Consider the following 27,329-nt stretch of genomic DNA (forward strand, 5'->3'; position numbering starts at 1 on the left):
AAAAAAACCAACCAAGGGTACTGAGGTATAAAGAAATGATGAAAAGTTCTTTACACTCTTTTCTGCCTCCTACTCCTGTACCTATCTGTGCTTATCTATCTCTTCATACACTACACTCACAGATAAATTGCTTATATTTCTTCTCCTTTAATCCCTCAGTTTCAAACCCTCTTTCCCTGATCTGTGTACCCTCCTCCTCCTAAACCAACTTCTCCTTAGAATAGCTTGTTGAGGTGTAGAGTTTGGAAAGGTACATTTTTCTTCTTCTCAGTGACAACTCCCACGATCTCCCAGCACTGGTCACACTGGCTAGCAGATGCTTGAAATTGTTCAAAAGAAGTAACGTTTCCATGCTCTCCCAAGGAACTACTCAAGCATGAAGCTAATCAACCTTAAAGAAACATCAATTGCTAGTTGTATTTAATGCTTTTAATATGCACATCACCCAGATGTAATATATATATATAACCTTGTAAAAGAAATTGCTATACAGTAACATAGGCAAGTTGCAATGAACAACTGTGGCAAACCCTGACATATAAATGCATCCTGCCATGCTTTTTTGGATGAAATAATATGCACTAATGCAAAGAAAATAGTTAAATCATAAACTTGAATTAATTATATGCTTATGGAGGAAGAGTGAAGTAAATGAGTATGCTGAAACTTGGCATGTAGCCAAATTAATAATAAACAGCTTTAAGATAGTCTGGAGACAACCCAGAAAATATTCCAGTCATCAAGCAACCTCTAGATAATTATGAGCATTTGCAAACAATTAAGGGCTATGGGATATCTTTATGGACTTTTATTAAAACTGTGTTTCACCTTTTGAAGAAAAAAAAAGTCAGTCTCTCAGTTTTATTGCTCAGATTCCCCCCCCCCCTTGTTTGAATGGTTCTTACCAATAAATACTTGTAGGCTAATTTAACTTTAAATTGCTTGTACCAGGCACCAGGAGGACCAAAGGATTAAAATACAAACTCAACCTGATCTTTTTTTAAAAATGTGTGTTTGCATATGTATGTTTATATATTTGGGTTTACCCTTACCTTTCCCCCAGGAATAGGTAGAGGCATAAAAATCCAGCTGTCAACAGCCCCTCCCAAGAACTACAATAATAGTAAGACTTTGACAGGCAATACATGATGTCCATTCAAACCTGTCTCTATAACTATGAAATGTCATTGAAAATGCAGCCATCTTTAGAGGAGGGTAGTCCAAACATATCCTTAGGGAAGAATTTGTCTGATTATGTGAAGGATATAATCTTCTCCCTGACTTTGTCACATTGGACAGAGTGCCTGACCATGTGAGCACAACTGAATAATCAAATAGAAGGAGAATGCACATCCATGGCTTGCCATTCCATGAATCAAAACCATGGACTGAAGTAATGGCCCCTATGGAATAATAGGCTATGGGCAAGGGAACCTGAATGCTTACTCAATTGCTCTATACAACTGTAATAATAAACAATAATCATAAAGTTTATTTATATTTCCTGCCTCTCCCAAGGATCAAGGCAGGATTACATCAGTAAAATGATACAGTAATACAAAATATGATCAATAAAACACTAATACTGAATTAACTGACATTCCTATTAGTTCTCCAAAATAACAGTTCATCAATTTCTCCATATTCCAGCTAAATCTTCAATGAAGCTTGTGACTAATAGTTGTGATAGCTATATAAAATTTTCAGGATGTAAAATTTCATTCCATCAGACAATAAACTGAAAATTATCTCTCTCTTAGACATGATTATGTGAATTTCTGTGCATTTATCTGAAAAAAAGATCTGGAGTTATTTTGTAAGAAATTCATTTCTGTATAAAATGTTGTTTGGGCCAAAACACAATTCTTGTGGCTTTTAGTGAAGAAAACAGGATATTTTGTACAACAGATATTGTTTTCTGCATTATTTTTGTATGAATAGCAATGCTTGGTGCACAAATGATTTTTTCACAAAAACATTTTGAGATACAAAACATCTAAAGTCTAATGTTGGTCTCCCCCCCCCCCCAAGTTTTGAGGCACCTTTCCCCATCAAAAATGATAAATATTATGAGTATTCTTTACATACTTACTTCTAGTTACAGAAACAACGTAACATTGAATGCCAGCTCATAGGAACAAGAATTGAGAGAAATCATTGTCATTATGTGTTGCTTAAGGACTTCCCGAATACAAGAAAATAACTACTGTGGAAACAGACTGCTGGAATGTCTTTTAATGCTTATTTAATGCTGCTTTCCATTTAATAACAATCTTGCCTTATCCAGGAGAATGCTTTTTATCTTATGTTCTCAGCAACTCTACTTTTGCAGCGCTATAAGAGTTAAAATTCTGCATCATCAAATGCAACCACAGTGACAGAGCTCCATCATTGTAGTTGCATCTGACAGTGCCACTCTCCAAAAGCACTCCCTTTTCTCTCCAGCAGTGCCCCATCCAAAATTTCCAAGGTTATGAAGATTGCAGTGATGGGAAATGATGTTTGCCACATTCTCCTAACTATGGGGCAAGTCAAAAACAGACAGCTGGAGAGACTCCTGAGAGTCCTGCAGTAACTGCTTGTCTTGGGGTGTCCTGCAGATGGAGAAATGCTCCAGACATCATTTTGCAGCACCCTGATGTGCAGTGCCTCAGTAACAATTCAGCCAGGGTACTGCCAGTCTGAAAACATTGGGGTTTTTTTGTGGGAGTGGCCATGTTTGATTGTTTGTTGTTAATTGCATTCAAGCCAACTTTGACACATAGTGACCCTATGAATGAGACATTTCCAAACACCTCTGTCCTCATCTGCTCTGCTCAGGTCCTGGAGGCTTAGGGTCATGGCCTCCTTGATTGAGTCTATCCATCTAGTACTGTATGAAACCGTCATCTCTTTCTGCTACCTAACAGCTTTCCTAGCACTGTCGTCTTTTCCAATGAATCATCCCTTCTCATAATGTGTCTGAAGTACAATAACCTTAGTTTAGTCATTCTGGCTTCCAAGGAGAGTGATGTTCAGTTGCATATTTTTGCACTTTAGGATCTTGTCTGGTTCTTTCATAGCTGCACTTCCCATTCCTACTCGTCTTCAGCAAAACAACTACAATCTCCATTTTGATCAATGACTGAACCAAGGTATAGAAAATCTTTAATTATTTCTATTTCCTCATTATCTAGGTTGAATTTATGTAAATTCTCTGTGGTCATGATCCCCCCCCCCACCCAATGACTGTAACATTAACATCAACATCAGCAGTTACAAGATTCTAAATTGTACATTCAGATTATGATCTTATCATTACTGAATGGGATGCCAGCCATTGTTTTGAAATTGGACTACACATAATGGAGAGCTGTAATAAATAGTTGCATTTAGAAGTAACAGTAATTGATGGTTTGCCATTGTAATAACAAACCTAAGTAAGTCTCAGGATGATATACTCTGCTAGTATCTTTCCACTGTTCTGAAGCCATACATACTCAGCAAGCACAACAGAATAGGCAGATGGATCACAAAGACACAAACAACTTACCCAAAACTATTGCATTTACTACAAGGCTTCAATGATTAGGTTTTGCAATATTGTACATTTTACAAAAATGCACAAAAACTATTAATGAAATTATGCCAACTCTCTTTATAACCAATCTGTTCTTGTTGTGCGACTTCAAGTTGTTTCCATCTTATGGCAGATGCACCCACAACCAAAGCCTCAAACCAAGATGGGGGATGGGAATGATGAACTCAAGTCAGAATATTTATCCCTTGTAAGGCTAACTAAAGTTTGTCAGTTTGCATGTAATACTAAACTGTTGTTATAAGAAAATACTTCTGACCTTTTCATGGCACATTAAAGGAAAATCTGTGGGGACTGGTAAGTGAACCCAAAGCTTGGCTAGACTCATTCCTGTAATGCTAGACCATACTTTATTGGTATTCTTATTAAACTATTGTTACTAAGTTACACAAATTTAATTTTGACTTAAGACTGGTGGAAGATGTAATATAAAAAGGAGAAAACTCTCATGTTCATGGCAGAAATATCAAACATTCAAGCCTGTCAGTCTTGACTCTCACTACTTCTTGCTTGGCCTCTCTCATATGTGGCTGTGGAGCAGCATGGGGGAGTGTTGTGGCTGTGGGCAATGCTGGGTGGACAGTGAGGGAGGAAAGGGGCAGAGGCCACCTGGCAATTGGTGGGAACAGAGCACAGCAGTCAGAGGGAGGGATTGGGTGGAAAAGGCAGTTGAAACAGATGCAGGTTACTACATCCTTGGCCTAGATTTCAGACATGATGAGTGACTAATTTGGAATACCCTGCACTGAGGCTTACTGACCTATTTTGGGGTACACCCCATCTAGGGAATTACCTTGTACTGAACCATTGACTCCCTTGACCCTCCTCATAACTGACACATATACATTGTATGATTATATGACTTTTCCTTTTAATTGCATTAAATTTATGGCCAAGTTTACATCCCAACATGGTGTCCAGGCTTTGCTCTCAGCACAAGCAGGTTAACCCTGCAAAATATCAACTTCTGAGGAGTTCCAACTCTATTTCTTTTCCTTCAGATATAAAACATTCATGGCGTTTCTCTATCTTGCTAGAGACAGCCTTTCTTGAAAGCAAATATTAGGACTTGATAGTTAAGTTTTGTACTACCTTGACAATATCAGGTCCGATTGATCCCTCACCTTAACTAAAAGATTGAGCACTCATTCTTTTTCATTATAAAACGTCATTTTTAAACTTTCATTTTTCTTAATAACATTTCTTTCAATTATGAACCTTTATCCTACAAGTTAACCTCCAAAATAAGGATCTTCAACTACAATTGGTTTCCTCAAAGCAAATAGGAATGGAAGGAAGAGAAGAATAGAACAAAACTGCAGACAAATACAGATTTTGTGCCTTTTTTTTGTTAGAGTTCAAAATGCCAGGAGAATTTAAAATAATATACAGCTAACATAAAAGAGAATAATTAATGAAACAAAATGTATTCTCTAAGAAAAGACCTCACTCCTTTCACCTTTCAAGCAGTTTGCTGAAATTTTTTGCAATCTGAGCACTAATAGAACATTAAATATAAATGTTTTTAAACACTGAAGAAGCTTATATTTCACACAATACTTATAAAATGCCTCAAGAGTAAAATGGCACAAAACTCACATTTAAGGTTTCTTTGTATAATTGACTTGTTTCTTCATGAAGAATTTACAACTATGACAAAGTGCGTGATTTCAAATATGTTCATGCCAAGCAGAATCAGAAAACAAGGAGCCTACTAAAATAAATTCTTCAAAAGCCATTCTTGTTTCTCCCTTTAATATATGTTCAAAATACTACAGAGCAGATTTCATTCAGTTTCTTCAAATCCCACCTACATTTCCTTTCTATCCATAGTTCACTTTGGATCACAAGACTGTGTATTTGCTCTCCTGGAGGTGAAATTTGCATATTTTACATCTTTTCCAGAGTTGCAAATTTAGGATTAGGATTTATCCAATATTTTGCATTCACCAAAGTGTATTTCTCCACATTCGTTTTTCAATTACACACAATTTAGTTGGTCACATTATTAAAAATAGTGTTTCATCCAGACATTATTTTTCATAATAATAATAATAATAATAATAATAATAATAATAATAATAGATTTATTTCTAGCCCGCCCAATCACGAAGAATCCGGGCAGGTTACAACAATAAAATACAACAAATTACAATAGAGTTAAAAAATCAAACCCTAGACCTACCACCACCCATCATTCCCAATACTAAAACAAAATTAAACAGTAATAATATTAAAACATTTAAAACATTTAAAACACTGAACAAACAAAAAGTAGGCAGAAACATTGGCGGGGGGAAATAGACAGATGAGGGGACAAATATCTCTATATCTGGGGAGGGTAACTAAGTTGGAAAGGCCTGCCGGAAGAGATCCGTCTTGAGTGCTTTCTTAAAAGCTGTCAGAGTGGAAATGTGACGGATCTCCTCCGACAGGTCGTTCCATAGTTTAGGAGCAGTAGTAGAGAAGGCCCTCTGGGAGACAGATGTTAGCCTAGATTTTTTGGCTGTAGTAGATTTCTTCCAGAGGACCTTAATGTGCAGGACGGACAATAGGGAAGAAGGTGTTCCCTCAAGTACTTTGGGGCCAAGCCATGTAAGGCTTTAAAGGTAATCACCAACACCTTGTACTTTGCCTGGAAACTAATAGGCAGCCAGTGCAGGGACTTCAAGACCGGTGTTATATGGTCATTCCTAGAAGTTCCCGTGATCAATCTGGCTGCCATATTTTGTACCAGCTGAAGTTTCCGAACTTGGCACAAGGGTAGCCCCACGTACAGCGCATTACAGAAGTCCAATCGAGAGGTTACCAGTGCATGTACTACTGTTTCCAGGCCCCTCAGCTCCAGGAAGGGGCGCAGTTGGCGTATCAGATGAAGGTGATAGCAGGTGCTCTTGACTGTCGCATCCACCTGAGCTGTCAGTTGGAGCAACGAGTCAAGAAGCACCCCCAAGCTGCGAACAGAATCCTTCAGAGGAAGTGTGGCCCCATCCAGAACTGGCTGACACAACTCCATTCCTGGATTCGGAGTTCCTATAGCAAGTACCTCCGTCTTACCTGGATTCAGCCTGAGTCGGTTTTCCCTCATCCAGTCCATTACCGCCCCAAGACAGGCATTCAGAGGAGAGATGCCATCCTTAGTCACTGCTTCAGTCCGAGACATAGAGAAGTATATTTGGGTGTCATCAGCGTACTGATAACACCCCGCCCCATGTCTCCGGATGATCTCTCCCAGTGGCTTCATGTAAATGTTGAATAGCATTGGGGACAGAATTGCACCTTGAGGGACCCCCGATTTGAGCTCCCTCTTGGCCGAACAGCTGTCCCCAAGCGACACCATCTGGAACCTGCCCGAGAAGTAGGATCGGAACCACTGCAATGCAGTGCCTCCAATACCCAACTCTCTCAGGCGTTCCAGAAGGATACCGTGGTCAATGGTATCGAAGGCCGCTGAGATGTCCAAGAGCACCAGCAGGGTCACACTTCCCCTGTCGATGCCCAGACGGAGATCGACTAAGGTGACCATGGCAGTCTCCACTCTGTATCCAATCCTGAATCCGGTTTGAAATGGATCCAGAAAATCCGTTTCATCCAAGACTGCTTGTAGTTGATTGGCAACCGCTCTCTCAATCACCTTGCTCAAAAATGGTAGTAGTGAGACTGGTCTGTAGTTATTTCTATCCAGGGGGGTCCAGGGAGGGCTTTTTTAAGAGTGGTCTAACTACTGCCTCCTTGAGACAGGGAGGCAGGGAGCCTTCCCTGAGGGATGCATTAATTATATTTTTCAGCATCTCCATGATTTTTTCTCCCCCCTGGATAGCCAGCCAGGTTGGGCAAGGGTCGAGAGGGCAAGTCGTCTTTTTCAAACTACAGAGAAGCTTGTCCACATCCTCAGTACTTACCGACTCGAATTGATCCAGTCTAACAGTAATGGCGGAGGCACTGGATGCCTCTCTAGTTGCCCTTTCTGAAGGGACTGAGTCAGACAACTTTCAGAAGAATGGGTACAGGAAATTATCAGTAAGAACAACCTTTACAATTGTGTAGTTTACAAAAGAAAACCACACACTCTGCTGGATTTTTGTGGACAATTTTTTAAAAAATAAAAATGACCTACAGATCACAGATGGACATAATTAAGACGCCTTTATAATTTGGGAGTCTGGACACATTTTCTGGGATAGAAGGGAAGCATCCAAATTCAGGAGACGGTAATTGATTAGAGCCCCCTGACTGCTGCATCTTCATAGAGTTTGGGACATGTTATACAAAAATGGTAGATGCTACAGTCATGTCCCTAGGCAAAACCTGCAAAATTGAAAAAGGGAAGATGCAGGACCAGTCAAACTGACCAGTCCAGCTGAGTTGAAGGATTAAATGAATTAATGTAGGGAAAATGCTTTGCCATTTTGAACAACATCCTCAAATGCTAGGTAGTGTTATTAGTAATTATGCCACATATTCAAAGTACAGTGTGCCTGCATCATACACGGGCACACCTTGGGTGAGTTCAAGCATACGCTGGAAGCCCTCACACACCCCGGAAGAAGTAATGTGGTGCATGGTTGTGGCGTGCGTGCCACGCTGCAGGCACAAGCCCCATTACTTCTAATGGGGCTCCAGCATACATGATATTTCACTTACGCGGGAGGTCCAGAATGGATCCACAGCGTAAGGGAAGGGCCCACTGTAATAACCTAATTAAATAATGTATTTTAAGAGTTCCCATTGTGTCTTCAGAGACACACTGTTCATAGAGTGTATGAACAGTGTGTCTCAACAAACCTAATTCCTGCTGAACTCTTGTAGAAAGATTCCCAATTCTGACAGTTTCTTTTTAAAAATCAATTAACTGTGGAACAATATACATGTCAACTTATCTGTAAGACCAATTTTATTCAAGAGGTTTTAGTCCTAAGTGGATACAGAATTATTGCATCTCAGGAAGCAAAGTTACTCTAATCTCTCTCCTCACTTCTCCCCTGAGTTCAGTGATAAAATACAAGAATCTGCCTACTAATCAAGGAAGAGAATATGGGAAGGATGATGATGATATATACTGATTTAAGTATATCCTGCTCTTCATAGGACTTGGGACGCGAAGCAGATTACAAATGAGAATAACAATACAAAAGAAAGAAAGAAAGAAAGAAAGAAAGAAAGAAAGAAAAATGCATATGCTTCCAAGCTGCTTGTCAGCTTATGGTGACCCCATGAATTTCAAGTAAGGGATACATACAGATGGTTTGCTATTTTCTTCCTCTGAAATATAGCTACCTACAGCATCTGGTATTCTTGGCTGTACCTCATCCATTTACTATCCTGGCTTAACACTGCTTAGCTTCCAAAATCAAACATCATCAGTGAATTCAGGATAGGAAATATGTACCAGGTTATCTATAGAAACATGCATGCAATGTGTACAAATAAACATATTATATTTATACCTAACTGTCCCAACTACCCTGAAGTCAACAAATCTTGGCTGATCTTAGAAACTAAGGGCCTGTACAGACAGGCCAAAATAAAGCTGCTTCAAGTCACTTTGGAGGCATGTTGTTTAAATGATGTATGCATCCTAAGAGGCCAGAAGCTGTGCCAAAACTGTGGTCCAGTTCTTACTTAGTCCCTAAGTAAGGTCAGCTCTGGTTAATACTTGGAAGGGAAACTGCCAAACATACTAGGTACTGTAGATTATATTTCAGAGGAAGGAATTGGCAAACACACCTCTAAGTATTCCTTGACTAATAAATCCTATGAAATCCATGTGGTCATCCTAAATCAACAGATGGAACATACACACATATACCAAGCTAGGAACAGCCAAGGTTCACCTAGCATAGGGTTATATAGTAGAAACTGATGTTGCAGGAGTAAAGAACTGGAGAAATGAAGATTTTCATAGCCTGGTCCTCATAGCCCCAACCCAAATAATCTGAAATCATCTTGGACACAACATTTCCTGCCTCCTCTCCAGTGGAGTGAAACATTTTGTTCACTGAATAAATTTCCTATCATGAGGAATGGCTTTGGACTGCACATGAATTTTGAAATCTCACAGGGGCCCAGAGAAGATATCTTCTCACAAGATTTCAGAAGGCATTATATAAGCTTATTTCATATATTCCCAATGACTCTTGAGCTGTCTTGGCACAGGAAGGACTTGTCCCATATTGTTGTGTCTGGCAACCCAGTCGAACTGAAATCACCAGCAACTGGAGTAATGTTGAAGGCTTTCACGGCTGGCATCCATAGTTTTTTTGTGGGTTTTTCGGGCTATGTGTCCATGTTCTAGAAGAGTTTATTCCTGATGTTTTGGCAGCATCTGTGGCTAGCATCTTCAGAGAACTGGATTAATGTTCAATGGTGTCAACAAGTGCTTTCTTCCCAGCAGTGAAGTAACTCCAACCAAGATTGTTAAAGGGTGAAAGATTACCTCTCCTCATGTCATGGTTTTCATCTGGCCTATTCCTTCTCCATGTCACCTCTTCATTAAAAGGTGGGGGGAGGAGACTAATTATCAGGTTTAGTATGATCCTGTTTTAAAATGGATGCTCCAGTTGTTACTGACCTTTTTTTAATTTGTTCCCATACTCATCAAATTGTAATGTTTCAACTGAAAGAGACTGCTTTCCCATAGATCTGAAATGAGCTTTCAGAGTCATTTTCCTCTCAACCAACTAATTAGGACATATATGGAAATAATAAGTTCTTTCAAAGGCTTCTATTTTCTTTGTTGGCAAGTGAATTCTAAGTAGATTGGAATCTTCTATCAACCAGTAATAATAGGTATGGCTCTTCTTTGCCCTCATAATAAATCAAATGGATAAGTCCACTTGCATTCAAAAAGAATTTGGACTATTTTTTACAAAGCAGAACAGAATGAAAATAACATTTTAACCCTGCAGAAATATATAATTCCAAATATAAATTATGCACTATCATTCCTCTAATGAAAGGCAATTACTGATAGGCAAGATAAAAGTCAAATGCAATTCCAGTGTATTGAACTTAAAACCTTTGACATTGATAAATGGATATGTAAATTAATGTTGTCCTTTTGTACAATGTGAGGTATTTGGATTAGCATGATATTTATTCTGGAATCTAGCCCAGTTTGTTGTACTGAGATTTACTATAAAAACCAAAAGCTTTTTTCCCCCACCAAACAAAGATATTTATAGGCATAATTTCAATAATGCCAACTAGGTAATTCCTTTTAAACTGAGAGATTAAACAATATGAGCCAAGAAGGTGCATGATTTCTAATAAAGTAAATGTACACATATTTTGATTGCAAATACATGTACCTATTTAACTATGTGCATTTTTTAAAAAACACTTTTCTCCTTGGAAGGTGAACTGAAAAGGAAGGTGGTAACCAAGAAATGAAAGCACTGGAAAATAAATGCAGTCTATCAGCAACAAGCAGAAGTCTGAATATGGTGAATTAAGGAGCTCTTTATAGACTAAAAATAATATTCCTCACCAGTTAACTGTTAGTAAATGCCACCAATCTCAGTCATGCATTTTTGTAAGCAGGCATCCTTAGCACTAGAGACCCAGCATGGCATAAGGTTTGCGTGTTGGGCTATGACTCTGGCGACTAGGGTTCAACTACTTGCTCAGCCATGAAACCCACTGGTGACCTTGGGCAAGTCACATGCTCTCAGCCTCAGGGAAAGGCAATGGCAAACATCCTCTGCATAAATTGTGTCAAGAGAACCCCATGATAGGTTCATCTTAGAGTTGCCATAAGTTGCAAATGACTTGAAGGCACATGACAACATCCATAAGGTTATGCTTCAAGTTACAGTCAAACTATGCTGGAAAGTTTGTTACAACACTTAAACTTAATTCCAGCTACAAAACTGCAAGGGCTACTTGAGTGACTTGATGTTACTTTTCCTTAAAGAAAATGCAGAAAATACTGTTTCCTGCACACACAAAAAATTTTGTTTTCTATTCAAACAAATTCTGCATAGAATAAGCCTTAAGCTATAGCATTATTTTGTGTGTGTGTAAGAAGTAGCATTTGATGCACAGAGACATTATTTTCTCTGAAGAAAATGCTGTTTGCTGCACATAAAATTGTTTTCTGCTGAAAACACCATGTGTGAATTTTGGCCCAAATAAATCCCAAACAGTGAATAGTCTTCAAAAACTGAAATTTTTGAAGATTTTTTTTTTTAGCATGCCAGGAAGAAAATGGTTATAATTACTCTTTGTTTTCTTATTTCAGCATAATATCCCTATTTCATGGTGCTGTCCTGCAACATCTGGAGCATGTATCATCCTCACCCTGAAACTGAAGATGTCTTCAAATGCAGGACTGCACTTGGATACACAGCTGCCTGGGCCCATAATCACAAGACATTTGCTTACTGGGCTGCACAACCCAGAAGGCCTATCACAGACCAGTTTTTTTTTTTTTTAGATTCAGCTTATCTGTCATTGTTTTATTTTTATTTTTATTATATATATTTTTTGCAATCTGCCTTAAATTGCATGGTTGAGAAGGTAGGTAGGTTACAAATAAAAATAATAAAATAATAATATACAATTCACATGTCCTTCATATATGTCTTGTCAAGTAAGTTCCACTGAGCAAAAATTAGTAAGGTATGAATGCATATACCCAAACCTTAGGTATTGGTTTAGCTTTTAGGCTTTATTTAGTAATAGACACAGTTATTCACATAAATATATTATTATTATTATTATTATTATTATTATTATTATTTGCATTTGGTTCAGTATCACAAAGCCGTAGGCTTTAGAAGAGGAGTATTTCAAAAGGTTTTTCTCTGTGACTTACATCCTGGCAGACTGAATGAGGAAGGCTCAGCAAGCATTGGCAGGCTCTGTGGGACTAATAGCCAGTGATCCTTGGCTAGGATGACATTGATGGGTTGTATGGGCTGACATAGGAACTGCATATGACTATTTCTTCTTCTTTTACAAGCTGTCAATAATATCATTCCCCCCCCCCCCCCCGCCCACAGTTGTCACTCCTTAACACTTGTGAAATTAAAGCACACCTACCACACAGGATTTTCAAACAATGCCTAATTACTACAAATTAGTCAAGCTGTTCTGGAGTCTTTTAATGAATGTGGGCAGATCAAATCTATGCCACATCTTTTAGGAGTATGCAAGATTCCTAATTCAGTTTAGCAATCTGGATTCAGCCCTAATTCATTTTGGATTGTGTCAGACCCAATTTGACCCTATTTGACCTGAACCTGGTTTTTCATGCTGCCAATTGTTATGCACCAACATACAAAAATGCCCACTGTCATTTTGTTTTCCCCCAACATATACAGGCAACTTGAAGACATGAGAGCCCCCTTTAAAGAGATTAATCATGCCACACTGCAGACAAATACGTTCAGAAGTATTTACAACAGTAAACTTTGTCTTCAAAACAGCCACAATTATTTTGTTTTTTCATGAAAATGCATGAGACATGGAAACATGGCCAACTCTTTAAGGGAGACTAACCCTGTCCAACTGCAGGTAAATCCATGCATTTGTGCTAGATATATTTGTCTTAATAAGTTTGTTAATGTCTACTACATCTCTATTGCTTTTCTCCCTATTTCCAGTCCAAGACCTTGACAAAACTATACTTTCCCTGAGTTCATTTTTTATTCAGTAAAATTTGAGTGAAATATACCAAGCTACATTTTTCAATTGTGTTAGATTAAGGTACTTCCTCCACTTCTCTATACAATCCTATTACTAATACAGGAAATATTCATCAGTGGTAGATATCATTTTGCATACAGACACTGAATAATTTGATTCAATGCCAGAGTCACAAAGATACTGTATTATGGTTAAACTGGACACTCATAGTTTGTTAGAAGACACTTTCCCAGTCTGTTAGTTAATTGGTGTTCTGTGATATGAAATATGGAAGAGGAAAGGCATCTGGATTGTTTTGAATTACTTTGTTAGACTCTCACCTCTTCCCAATCTCATTTTGTGAGGTTTTTTGAGAGTCCTAGTATCCACACCCTGCCTAGCCATCTTCTTAATGATAATCCTTGTAGTGTTTTCCATGAATGTGTCATCTCCAATACTGAGATAAATTCTCTGTTTGATAACAGTTCATTCTTCCCCTCAAAGGCTGACAAAATTAATAAAGGACACTTGAAATGCAGCATCTTTTCTTCCGTTGGCAAGCAGAAAATACTTTTCTCCTTAAGTAGGCTTTTAATGAGTAATTGTTTGCAGGGAGATTTTTTTATGGGATAAGAGGGGACTTTATTCCCATCTTCCGTATGCTTTTTAACGATTGTGTTTATGACATGTTATTTTAATGTGATGAGTATAATTGTATTATTACAATTGTATTGCTTTATGGCTGATTATTCTGTGAGACACCAATCCTGGAGAAAAAGTCTCTCTCTCTCACACACACACATATATTAAAAATTTGATTATTAATTGTACTTATCCACTTTAATATTTCTTCCCAGAATTTCTTAACCCTCAGACAATACAACCACACATAGTCTAACACACCAGTATCTTTACACTAATTCCATCATCTGCATGAGATCTCTTTGTTTTTCCTATGCATAGTTAGATCATTTTTAATGTATATATTTAGAGGATAATTTAAAGGGTATTTTGGCAACATGATGACATTAAATTACAATTAATCAGTGGAGGCTGATAGCTCCAGTGGTTGCAGAGCCATGCATCTGTGTTTGATGTAAGTCCTAACCCCTAAAGGAACTGTCCAAGGTGTTGAATTTGTTTGGAAGTTTAGACTCTTGGATAGTTCCTATAAAGTTAGGACTAAAGCCCATCAGAGACATCAGCCTCCACTGCTATCAGAGTATCTGAACACATGAATGGGGAAAAGGCTATTTACAGAAGGAGAAGTACAATGCATTGTTGTCTGTTAAGCCAAGCAGTGTAAGCTTGTTGGTTTTGATGCTGTGATGTGAGCTCGAGGATATGGTTAGCTTTAAAAAAACAACATAAAAATGCTTTTACTGCTTTTAATTCACTCACTGATTTGTAGTCCTGGGGGTGCCTTCAGGTTGATTTGTGCAATATAAATTCCACAAATGATAATCCATATATGTAGAGAGCTCTTGTAGCATTTTTGTGACTAACTGAAAGAAGATGGCAGTGTGACCTTTCGTTGACTAAAGTCTGCTTCCTCTGATACAATGTAACTTCCTTCTTCCAGTTGGTCTCAAAGGTGCTACAAGATCTCTCCACATATTGATTCTACAGATTAACAAGGTTATATCCTTGGATAATTCATAAACAATATTTGAATTGGACTTTGGCAGTCACCAGACATTGGACATAGACAAAAGAGTAACAGATGTAGAGAATATTAACAATTTTTCTTATTTGTAATGCACATCTTGATACATAGAAATAATTCTGCTAGGGGAGAGAGGTCAACTGCTGTTATCATTTTTCATATTTCAGAACAATTTACTTTTTGTGTGGAAAAAGAAGAATGAAATTTTCCACTAAATACCTCAAATGGAAAAGAAAACATCCAAAATATGCAAAAACAAACAAACAAACAAAACACTTCATAATCTCATGAAGTGAGGAGAAAACTTTTGAAATTCCTGGTTCTCATATGAAGAAAGGAAGTAAGTGCAAATTTATTTCTCTATATGAGAGCTAAATTTGCCTTTCGTTTTAGATTAACTTCTAAAGTTTCAGAACATTATTTATTTATTTATTTATTTATTTATTTATTTATTTATTTATTTATTCCATTTATATACCGCCATTCCTGCAATCATGGCGGTGTACAGCAAGTACAAAATACAAAAAATACCCAATCAAAACCCCCCAATCATATCCTGAAGTACTAATCTGATCAGTCACACATTGCTGGAGTGGTTCTGTTTTATGTTTGTTTGTTTTTATATGTTATCTTTCTGATAATATCTTGATATATTATCTGCTATAGTCTAATGGACACCACATGCTATAAATCAGGCTTCCCCAGTCTTGTATCCTTCCAAAATTGTTGGAATACAGTTCTCTTTGTGGGTTCCAGTTTTAAACTCATTATGAGTTCTAGTCTTAAACATCTGCAGCATCTAGGGTAAGAAAGTTATTCCAGATGGTTTTCCTTGAAAGTTCATAGAACAAAGTAGAAAGAAAATATATGAATTATTTCTGGGCACTGGTGACAGTAGTGTATACCTACAACATAATGAGGGTAACAGGTTAGCCACTCCTAGAAGTTATGTGCAAAATCTGTCTTGGTCTAGGTTCTGTATGAGAGTCAGCGTGGTTGTTCTGGTGTTGGACTAGGACTCCAAAGATTAGAGTTCAAATCCCTGTTCAGCCACTGAAATGCACTGGGTACTTTGGGCTAATCATACACTCTCAGTTTCTGAGCAAGTCAGTGGCAAACTACACCTGAACAAATCTTGCCAAGGAAACCAGTGATATGGTCACCTTAAGTTAGGAATTATTTGTAGGCACACAACAAATACAGGTTCTATGCACCTTGTGTGACTCCTGCACTGGTTCTCTCTATTACTAAAGAGCCACACATTGAACTCCCCACCCTGTCGATCAAAAGTAGAATTAAAATCAAACAGGTTTCCATAGGAAAGCTCAAAGGATTCAGGTCAAACTATGTTCTTGCCAAACCAAACTAAAGTACACTATAAAAATCAAACTTCAGGAGACATCACTTCAAAGAAGTTAAACAAGATAAGCTTCATGCTGTTGATAGATATTATATTTTCATTGGTTCCCAGCTGATTTGAACTAAAGCAAAGTGAACTCTGATTCTCAAATACATCAACTGAATGCTAAGCAAAACACATGCACCTAGGTATCCAAGAAAAAAGAACATGGGGACAGGATGAACATCGTGCTATGTGCCAGCTTATCTGGCGCAAAATGGAAAAAAAGGGAACTGACCATTGAAGTACTCTATTTTCAAAAATTAGTGACATCTTCCCTTTTGTCAATCAGAATAGGGGACTGACCATTTGTGATAGTGTGCTATTATTTTTTTATTCTGACTTTAGATTATGGTTTACTAAATTAGAGAAGCATACGGTTAGACCTTCTAATGTTGTTTTGGTTGTTGTTGTTCAAGTCATTTCTGACTTATGGCAATCCTAAAGCAAAACTATCACTGAGTGTTCTTGGAAGAATTTGTTCCATGGGATTTGCCTTCCTCTGAGGCTGAGAGAATGTGATTTGCCCAAAATCCCCTAGTAGATTTCCAGGACCAAGTTGGGATTTGAGCCCTGGTCTTCACGTGTCCTAGTCCAACACTCAAATAATTATAACACACTGACTCTCTAGACAGCCTACTTCACAAAAAAATTAAAAGAAAGTCATCAGCAGTGGTGACCTCTAAGATGCCATTATACATTTCCTCATAATGATACAGTGACATTTCATAAACAGTGGCAAGACTAACGGTAAGTTAAAGTTCAGTTATTAGGCACTGTTATCAGCTTTAGTTTAATTTGGCTCTTAAAATGAACTTAAAATATATGAATTGGCTGGCAAATCTTTTCATATTATTCTTTCTAATTCTTTCCTCCCCAAACAACATTCATATGTGATAGGACACATCAAGTGCAGGAGGGGTGCCAGTGCTCTGCTTCATGTCACACAGGAAAAAATACCCTTAGCAATTCAATACTTCTCAGAGGAACTATCAACACAAGCCATAAAAATCAATAGCTTCCAGAAATAGAGAGTGGTGATAAACACACACACACACACACTATGTAAAATGCTAATGTTGTCATAAAATACTTAGAGAGCAATGCAAGATTTTAAGGACCTTAATGCAAATTGGGCTTAATAAGATCAGATATGATTATTTACAATAAACACTTATATACCCTGATTCACAGAATAAATGCTTACCATACTCGCTGTCATAGAAAATGATGAATTTCTGCCAGGCATATTCTGTGACCACTCTCAGGATGACATCATTGATGTAGACAGGCGGGCGGACAAAGAGTGTGTAGTCATCATTTCTGTTGCTCCTTGTGGTCCCACATCCACTCCTTGGAGTCCCAGCTGTTGACCGCTGGATGAAGAGGTGAGGAATGTGCATAGCATCTGCCAAGGACTGGAGGGATCCTGCTGAGGTACAGCCAATGGAACTGACAAGAGCCAGGATGCCATGGTTCATAAGGTCACAGGCTGCAAGAAAGCACAATGGTATTTGAGATGAGAAAGACAGCTCAGTGCACACACACAAACCAAACATTTTCTTCACTCTGCGTTAATCTCCAGTTGGAAAAGAAAATAGTGAAGGCTGACATCCAACAGCTTCAGTCAAGTGAGGAGAGGCAAGAGTATTTCCATAAATTCAATAATCTTGTCTTCACTAAAAAACACCCCATTCTAAAAATCTGTATGGTACCATAAAAGCCGTGAGGCTTGTCCATTCGCTCAAAATTGCCAAACGTATTACTGCTAATGAGAATTATATGACTGCCCATCCCCTCACAGTCTGGAAGGAGGACATAGCCAGAGAAGGATCTACATCTATAAATGGAGCCTTCTGAGGACTCTTATGGACATTAGTAACTAAATCCAATATTAAATTAAACTGAGCTCCTGAAGAGATAAATACTTCTCTTAGTGCAGCATGCAAATCCTGGGAATAGGATATGTGCATTACATCACCACTTTTGAAGAAATCGTGGCTCAGAATAGCTGTCAACTTTCAAAGGAAGGGGATTGTATATATGCAAATCTCTCAAAAAAAAAAGGTTAAAAAATCTTGAAGTGTTCTTATGCAGTCAAGAAAATAAGAAAAAGCTCAGTTGATCTAGATAGACCTTGTTCTTCTGTAGAGGGCAGTTCTCTGGTTATCAACATTAACCTATTTAAGGAGAATCAGATGAGATAAATGGCTAATTTAGTCAATAAGAAATTATTGGGACATTGTGAGCATTGCAGGAAGTGTTAAGTTGTAATGAATTGTTCTATATATCACAATTCTGTGAATAATGACTAGGGATAATGTTTTGTGACACCTTAAAATCTAACAGATTTATTGTGGTATGAACTTTTGGGTCTAGGGTCCTGTGAAGGTAAAAGGAAAATATTTCACTCTCCCATGATATTTTGCCACTGCCTTAAAAAAAGCTACCCCCCCCCCCAGTGCCACACCAAAAAGACTCTAGCACAACACATCTTAAGTAGAATTTACTAGTAAATTTGATTTTATTCATTTAGGATTCAATAAGACAGAAGTTCTTTATGCCACTATTGCTATTAAAATGGTCTGAGATTTGTATAGAAACATCACAGACAGTACTTCTTGAATTTCATCTTCTTCCCCCCAAATTATTTCCATTTTATCCCTATGTGTGTATGTCTGTGTATGCATCAATATAGATATCACTTCATAAATCTAAACCCAGACATTAGAGCACTCAATATCTCTTGATATAAGCTACTATGAGGTTCTTCATTATGTGTAACAAATGAATCCGCTGGACATGAACAAAACTAAATGTTACATAGATCTGCATGAGTCTTAGGCTCAATTCTTGGAATTACAGGGATGGGAGCTGAAATATTGGCCATCCTGATTTAAGAGAAGTAGCACATCATGGCTATGAATGCCCTCCACTTGGCACCCCAGACCACTGACAGAATCAGACTACAAATGGACAGTGTTAGTCTACAAGGACAAATAGTTTGGCTCAGGGTAACTTATTTTCATATAATTGATTCTTTATCCCTAAAAATAAATCTTCAACTTCAGCTCTCATAGCCTCTTTAGTCCACTAAGATCTTGATCATGTGGCCAGAATGTTTCTTTTTCTTTCTCTTTTCTCCTTTTACTATCCCTGAGACCATTATGAGGCTGATTGGGCATATGTGTTAATGCAGCAGCTAAGTGATAGATCAACGTGAGAAACTGCTTCAGATTTCTACACGTTCGTAACTACTACATGGATCTAATCTGGACTCACAGCATCTGTGTGACAAATCCTAATCAACTCAATTGCACTGTAAATAGAAGTAATATAAAATCTACAAGACATCAATATATACACACAGACATGCACATGCACACACACAACAAAACAACCAGCACAGGAAATATGGAGTTATTTATGCAGCAAGTAACACCTTGTAACTAATGGTCCAGTTAATGAAGGCTGAGCAGCAGTAGAAAATCTTGTAGTGCCATACTAATGACATCCACATTAATTCCAGAAGTGTTTATCATGATTAATGTTAGTGCAATTGATAAATATCAAAGGAATTAATAATGATTAAGGCCATAATTTTGACACATTACCTCTGTGAGAAGTAAGCAGAGGATGAAGTGTTTATGTTGGCTTTCTAGTGGAATTGGAAGTCAGAGTGAGGAAGCATTATAACTTTTCTGAGTAATTGCACAGCCCCTGAGGTTTTCCATGTCCAGTTTTTGCTTGACCATCAACAAAGGTGGCTGACCTTTTCTTCAAGATTCAAGGCAGGCAACTGCACATCTAATGAACTGCTACTTTAAATTGTTGTTTCTATGTGTATGCTGTAAAGTATGGTCTGTCACATATTTGTGTAGCTGTGTGCTCTTAATTGTTTCCAATAAAATTTAGGGTATATTGCTGGTGAGAGCCAGAGTGGTAAAGTAGTTTGAGTATTGGGCTGGAAGACTAGGATTGGAATCAACACTTGGCCATCAAAACCACTTGGGTGACTTTGGAGAAGTCACACCCTCTCAGCCTCAGAGGAAGGCAAGGCCAAATGCCTCTTTGCCAGGAAAATGCCTTGATAGGTTCACCTTAGGGTCAATATAAAAGTCAGAAATTACTTGAATACACAACAACAACTACAAATATTACAGGTATGTAAATAAGATGTGTGTAAATTAGAGCTTAATCTAAGGAGTGGGTTTAGGCCTGCAAGCTTTCAAGACATGGGAAAGGTACAGTAAAGATTCAGTACAACAATAATCTGCATTTTTCCTTAAAAGGAATGTGTGAGCAAAGGGAGTTGCTTCATTCAAAACTAATTAACAACCAATGCTGTTAATTTAATTTAATTTGCCTACATGCTTCAATATGTTCCTCTAGACTCCCTTTATCTAGGGACATCTGCTGGGAGCTGGCAGTGTTTCACCCCAATGTCTTGCTGGTATTTCCTCCAGCTGCATTAAATAGTGGTGTGTTCAGAGTGGCTGAATCCCCAGCTCTCCCCTTTGGGTTTAAATGATCCAGTTTTCCCTTCTTCTCTGACCATCTCACCTCTCCATCCTTCTTATCTACTCCTCTCTTCCGCTTCCCTCTCTGCTTCACAATTCCTGGCTCCCTTGAGAACCTTTCCAGTCTACGTGTCTTTCTAAAAACTGCTTTGGGTGAACCAGTGTGAACTAGCTGAATGATGCTACCGATGTTGGCAACTCACTCGATATGGAGAAATACATGGTAAGGTAGGAAGTGGTATTATCTTGAGCCAAACCATCAGGCTAATTCAGTACTGTGAGTATGAAGGCCTCAGATAGAGATATTTATGAATTCTGCTACCGGAGAGTTTTGTATTGCTGAGATGGGCAATACATGCACCATGGGTTGCACACTTCCCCACCTCTCCCCAAACTCATGTCCCATCCACGCACACTCTTGAATTTACCAAAGCACTATATAAAACTGAGGGACTTTTATATGAGACATATAGGGTGTATTGTGCAAGGCTAATTGTGTTGGAAATTATTGAAAAAAGTATATGCCATCTGTCCTTTGTTTTCTGTGAAAACAGCACTCCCAGGAGTGTGGTCTTAATTGCAAACAGGATAATGCAAGTCCTGCACATCCTGTTTTCACCTCAAATCCCTCCAAACAAGTTTGTCACTACCATGGCATATTCAGTAGCAATGGGGTGCAGTATAAACACATTTTGTGGGGTATATTTCTGACTCAGATCCATAGATGCTGCCCACTCCTGTTTTAACTGAAGATACTGGAGCATATTCAAGATACTTTGCATATACAAGATACATCCCATATCCTACTCTGTCTATTCCCTTTCCATAGATACAGGAATAAATGGCAGGTGTTATGCCTGTTTCTTTGGCTTCTGTAAATTCAAATAACTATATGCTTAGCAACCATGAGAATATGAATAAACTAAAATATTGAACTGACGAGTTGATACAAATTTCAGATAGAAGGTTTCAGACACAACATATCTGTGTACATCTCACAATCACAATGCTAACGTCTTCTCATGCCTTCTCATGCTTTGATACATCTGAAACATAGACTTTGACTTGAATGAACAGTGCCAACTTCTTTCTTTCAAAGGTGCTACAAAATCTCTCTACAAACATATGCATGTGCGTACTTTCATACACAGTGCTCTGATCTCTGATTTGTATGCTTTATAGAAGCACCCAGAAAAGAGCACTATTGGCATACATTGTGAATGATACATTTTCTACCTTCTCACATTTTGCATTTTTATTACACTCATTCATTAATACTAACTTACTCTTGTTTAATTATACAATATCTAGGCTACTTTTCTTCATTCCTTCACAGAAAAAAAGAAATAAAGAAAAGAATACTAGCTATATTTCAGTTTCTTTGCAATCATTTCCCCTACATCATTCTCAGGGGGAGACTGCTACTTTAACTAGGTTGCCATTTCATTTGGGAACAGCCATTCCTAAACAATAATAGTAATAGTAAGAAAGAAACTGTCTGGCAGATGTTGACCACAGAGTTGCACTGGAGGACTTAGAGTTTCCTAGAGAGGTGTTCCCTCAGGTAAAACCATAGAGTCAAAACAGACCATCTCAAAACGCCGGATTTGCTATAAGTGATATCTTGCTTAGAGACCAGGCAGCTTTTTATATCATGCAAATTTGCTCATGATACCTTCCATGGGAAACAGCTATAGATGGGGGCCAGTGCTGTTAATTAAGTAGGAATCAATCACAATGAAGGACTAGCTATGCAGTTAGGGCACTCATAGAAAGAAGTGCCAGAGACCCCCAGGAGCTGCCTTTAAAAGGGAATCAGATTCCCAGATTTACTATTTAGGATCACGAGACTGAGAAAGTAAAAGGGACCCCCCTGGCAGAGAGACTATATCAATCTGTTAAAATCATGGGAATGGGCTGGGACTCAGGAGAGCACTCCCTGACATTGAATGCCTTGCTGAGAAAATAAATTATTTCTGAGCTTGGCACCAGGTCAGATTTGACATTATTAGCTAATCTGAGAGCATCCCACACAGTATTTCTTACTGTGTTTAAATCAATATATTTGTGGCTCTAGTTTACCCTCATTACGCTTATTTCTGAGTATGCTTACATAGAGAATGCTGGACTAGATTAACCTTTAGTCTGATCCTACAGAGTCTTTTAGCTGACTTCAGCAGAGGAGTGCAGCAATTTTAAAAGCTTTTCTGCCAAGAAATCACTACACAGTGAAGAAACTTCAAGAGAATGAACTGTGTACCTTCTGTAGATTAGTATTTGCTAATCCAAGGTCCTTGGCATTGACCAGTCCTCTGTGATCTTTTCATTCTGTGTGAACACTTGAATTCCACTATAGAGCACCGTGATGTGACATGCAATATATACAGTTGTATATTTCATGTAAAAATCTCTAGCTTTGTGTCTCAGGCTGCTACTGATCTTTCTAGTGACAAGCTCCAACGAAATCTCATGATTTCAGCCCTAGACTTGTAAATCAAAAGTGAGCATAGGTACCTTTTAAAATGATCATAGATAAATTAATGCTTGACTTCACAAGCCAACAGCTAAAGTTTTGCATGAATATATTTCACTTTTGTGTTGATCTACTCTGAAGCAGAAGGAGAGCACACTGGGAAACACATTATGGTCTCAGGTGTGCTTCTTCTATTCCTATTTATCCTAGACAGAGAAGATAATTTATGCCCTTTGTAAACAGATTGTTCATTGCTTTGAACCACCACTGAGCAAAAAGACATGTATGCTAAATACTTTGGCACATCAGGTCATGCTGATGATGGTCTTTAATCACCTCCTGCTGTAAGAGGCAAGGGGGAATCACAATGCAAAACATCTTTAGCTTTGTATTAAAAAGCACATCTGTCTAGATATAACCCCACTATCTAAAGCTGAGGCTTGTGCAGGCTGGGGTGGGGTGATCCATTTTTGATGCTTCCAGAAGGGAGGCTTACAGAGCTGTTCAGGTGTTAATGGGGAGTGGAAAATCGATAGAGGGAGGAATGAAGAAAAGTAGCTTTCTCCCATATTCAAGTTTCTTCCATCCAGAATACAAAACTGGCATATTTTGGTAAATTCTTTCACAATAAATTGAAGTGAAATTCTCCCCTGTTGCACTAGCCAAATTCAGAAGGTACAGCTATTGCCATCATGAGAAAGACTATACTGTACCTGCTTGGCATTTAGCTGTTAAACTGTTTAGAACAAGAAGGTGGCAATCTTAATTCACTACTGGATACACATGAATTCAACCTCGGACCATTAAAGAGTTAAGCAGTCTCCTAGGCCAAGATTAACACACCTCTGTTTTGTTTTTACATTTTCCTGTTTTCCCCATCACAAATACAAGAAAAATTATGTCACAAAACTACAAATCCCAGAATTTTATAACATTGAGCTATGGCAGTTAAAACAGTGTCAAATGGCATTATAAAACAGGACTAGACAATCCTGTTTCCATAAATTGTACTTCTTTATGATGATGTTGTTTGCTCCTGAATATTTTAATAAATTATATTTGTTTAAGGCATCTATCCATAGTAGTGCTGCTCATATTCAAAGGCACTTAATCCATCCCCCTTCCTTTTCTATTTCAGTTTCAAGCAAAATCTTCTTTGAAAAAAATAAAAAATAAATCTGACAGGCCTTAGGCAATTAAAGCACGAATGTAATGAAAGAGACCTTCAATTCAGGTGGGTTCTCCCCCTCCCCAATTTTTTTAAAAATGCTTTTAAAGTTTGCTGTTTAAATTAATCTGTTTAAATGTTTTTACTCTGCACTTAATGCATTTCCCTTTTTACTAAAATAGGCTAGAGTCCCTGTGATGATCCCTGGGGTCTACAAAGCCACACAGCCACCCTGTCCTTGGCTCTTACCCCCAGGGAGTCCCTTAAAACTTTCCCTTCTAGGATCTCCTAGGTCTCCCTTCTTGCTCCCTGCTGAGCTGAATGAGACCCCTTGAGATTCTCTATCTCGCTGCCACCACCCCCGTGGATCCAAACCAAACAACGTCTCACTAGCACACATGGGGACTTGCTAGAGGAATTTGTAGTTTCCTTTCCTTGCTAGCTTAAAGCAATCAGTAACCGAGCTAGGCATGTGTACAGGAGCAGAGAGAGAGACAGCAGATACTTTTAAAGAAAGATATTTATTTTAAAGAAATAGAATAGAATAAGAGGATATCATTCATGCAAAGCCCCTTGCCTTGCAAGTACAGAAATCATAGTTACAAAGTGTTCATTTCAGGCAAGCTACTAGATAAACATAACAAAACCTAAATGCACTAGCTAACATATTTCCTAGCTACTCACACAGTGATGGGATTTGCAGTTCGTGTTGAGTTTCTGGATGCAGGGAGCTGGCCCTCCTTTGGACTGAGCTCCACCTGCATTCCCGAGTTTGATCCTCACAGACTCACAGCCGGTTCCCCAGATACACAGAGAACAAAGAAGACATATGGTTTCCCCGAAGAGGAATAATAATAATAATAATAATAATAATAATTTGTTTTATTTATATACTGCTATTCCAAAGATCATAGTTGTGAACAGCAAGTAAGCTAATTAGCAAGTAAGCTAATTTGCCCCCAACAGTCTGGGTACTCATTTTAGCGACCTCGGAAGAATGCAAGCCTGAGTCGAGCTTGGGCCCTTTTGCTGGTCTTGAACTCGCAACCTTGTGGTTTTGAGTGAATGGCTGCAGTACAGGCATTTAACCACTGCACCACCAGGGCTCCAGGAAGGGAAGAGACAAAGGCCACAGGGCCACCAAGGGCCTTTTAAAGGCTTCTCATGGAATATTCTTGAATCTCGCGGTCCTACTCTCTGATTGGTCAGTTAGACCTTACGTCAGCAATGATGTAGCTGCTCATTAGCATGTGATGTCAGCTCTCATTAGCATGTACCTCCCCCCAGATTACCCCTTTGTGGTTCAGGAGAAGTCCTCAAATGACTGGAGGGCCCGGTCATTACAGTCCCATGTTAGGTGGCAAGTCACCAGAACCAGCAAATAGTACTGCTTCCCTATGGGAAAGTCCTCAACTGTGCAATTTCTTTTTTCTTCCCCTTCCCCTTGTTAGTCTTAGTTCCCTTCCCTTGTCTCTGCAGTGGCTTCTCTTTATCACTGTCTTTGTCTGCCTACTTCATCTTTTCACTCCCTCTGTATCAGTTGGTTCTTTTTTCCGGGGAGGGGGGAGTTGATGTTTCAATTCCAAGAAGACCCAGCCAGCCGGGGCAACAGTCAGGGATTCTGGGAATGGATGTCTAAAACATCTTGACGGCTTCTATATAAATATTTAGTCCTATATTTGTATAGTCCTAACATATTAATGCAAAACAAAACAAAACAATGTTTTTTAACTCCCCCTCCCCAACCCTGGTAATGTAACTGCTCATCCTACTTTTGGCAATGAGAAAATGTGGACTACCACTGGCTTCACATCTGCTTGTAGTCTGTTCAGTCATCTTTAGGTGTCCAGGAACTTGACCTCCTATCTGTCATAAATCTATACTTACCCATGTAGCCTTTCAATTTCATGTGTGTCCTACAGCATGTGTGACTACATCTGTTGCTCTTCTGGTCCACTTTTTCCTGAAACGGACTACACCCAAATGCTCTTTTTTAAGAGGTAGGCCAAGGCCTGGTGTTTTTTTTTTTTTTTTTTAGAATGGTGAGTTGGGAGGAACTGGGTATTTAGACTCTACGGCTAGGTCTGGGGCATACCAAGTAAGACTGAGAATCTTGTAGACTTTCAAATGTTGAAACTGCAAGTCTCAATATCTTTCAGCACTGGTTATTATTGCTGGGATGTTAAGGCCAAGAACATCTGGACAGCTATGTGATTCTCACGTCTGACATGAGGGCATGAAGGATTTAATTCAAATGCTTGTTCCAACTAAAGTAGACTCACTGAGTCAATTATTGAATAGGGAACCTACCATTATGTAAATATTATTGAGTCAATAGATTTACTTTTCCAGGGACTAGCAATTGGTTGTAATGTTTGATGTATGAAAAGGTATACAAGACAACAGACCACTGCTGACACATAGTGCCTGCAGAATTTAAATTAATATTACTAACGGGTTTTAAGTATGGAAAGGACTGAAAATTCCTGTCCTGATTACATCTACTGAGGGCAGCACAGCAGGGGAATATGCAAAGGAGTAGTCCAGAGTCCAGTCCAAGGGTCACACAATACCAGTCAGTCACAACAGAGGCAAGAGTGTAGTCACAAGGCAATCCCAGAGGTCAGATAAGTTGAATCCAAGAGCAAGACTGGTTGTTGGCGGCAAAGAATCTCTGCAGCTGGAGGTCTTTTAAAAGGCCTCTGCTTCTCTCAGCTGAAAGCTATTAACTTTCCTCTTGGCTTCTTGTTTGGAAGACCTCCTCAAGGGCTCCTTGACCTGTCTTCTCTTCACAGGTCCTAGCACTGGCAGCCTAGACTCTATAGAGTCTGTTTCTCCCTCTGCAGCTTCCTGAGCCTGCTCTGGGACTGCTGATCCAGGCAGTCCCAGATCTGCC

The 27,329-nt window shown here is 38.6% G+C and overlaps 1 protein-coding gene across 2 annotated transcripts in view; it reads right to left on the minus strand.

Moving 5' to 3' along the window:
- GRID2 (glutamate ionotropic receptor delta type subunit 2) overlaps window positions 1–27,329 on the minus strand; it is a 1,094,955-nt gene that overhangs the window by 463,526 nt on the left and 604,100 nt on the right. For both annotated transcript variants that reach the window (XM_089526112.1, XM_089526113.1), the window contains exon 3: window positions 17,480–17,764. In XM_089526112.1, coding sequence (XP_089382238.1) covers window positions 17,480–17,764 — 285 coding nt within the window. The remainder of the gene's footprint in view (window positions 1–17,479; window positions 17,765–27,329) is intronic.

The sequence above is a fragment of the Sceloporus occidentalis genome, unplaced genomic scaffold, assembly GCF_023333645.1.
Source record: "Sceloporus occidentalis isolate IW3139 unplaced genomic scaffold, rSceOcc1.0.p SCAF_5, whole genome shotgun sequence".
Lineage (NCBI taxonomy): Eukaryota > Metazoa > Chordata > Lepidosauria > Squamata > Phrynosomatidae > Sceloporus > Sceloporus occidentalis.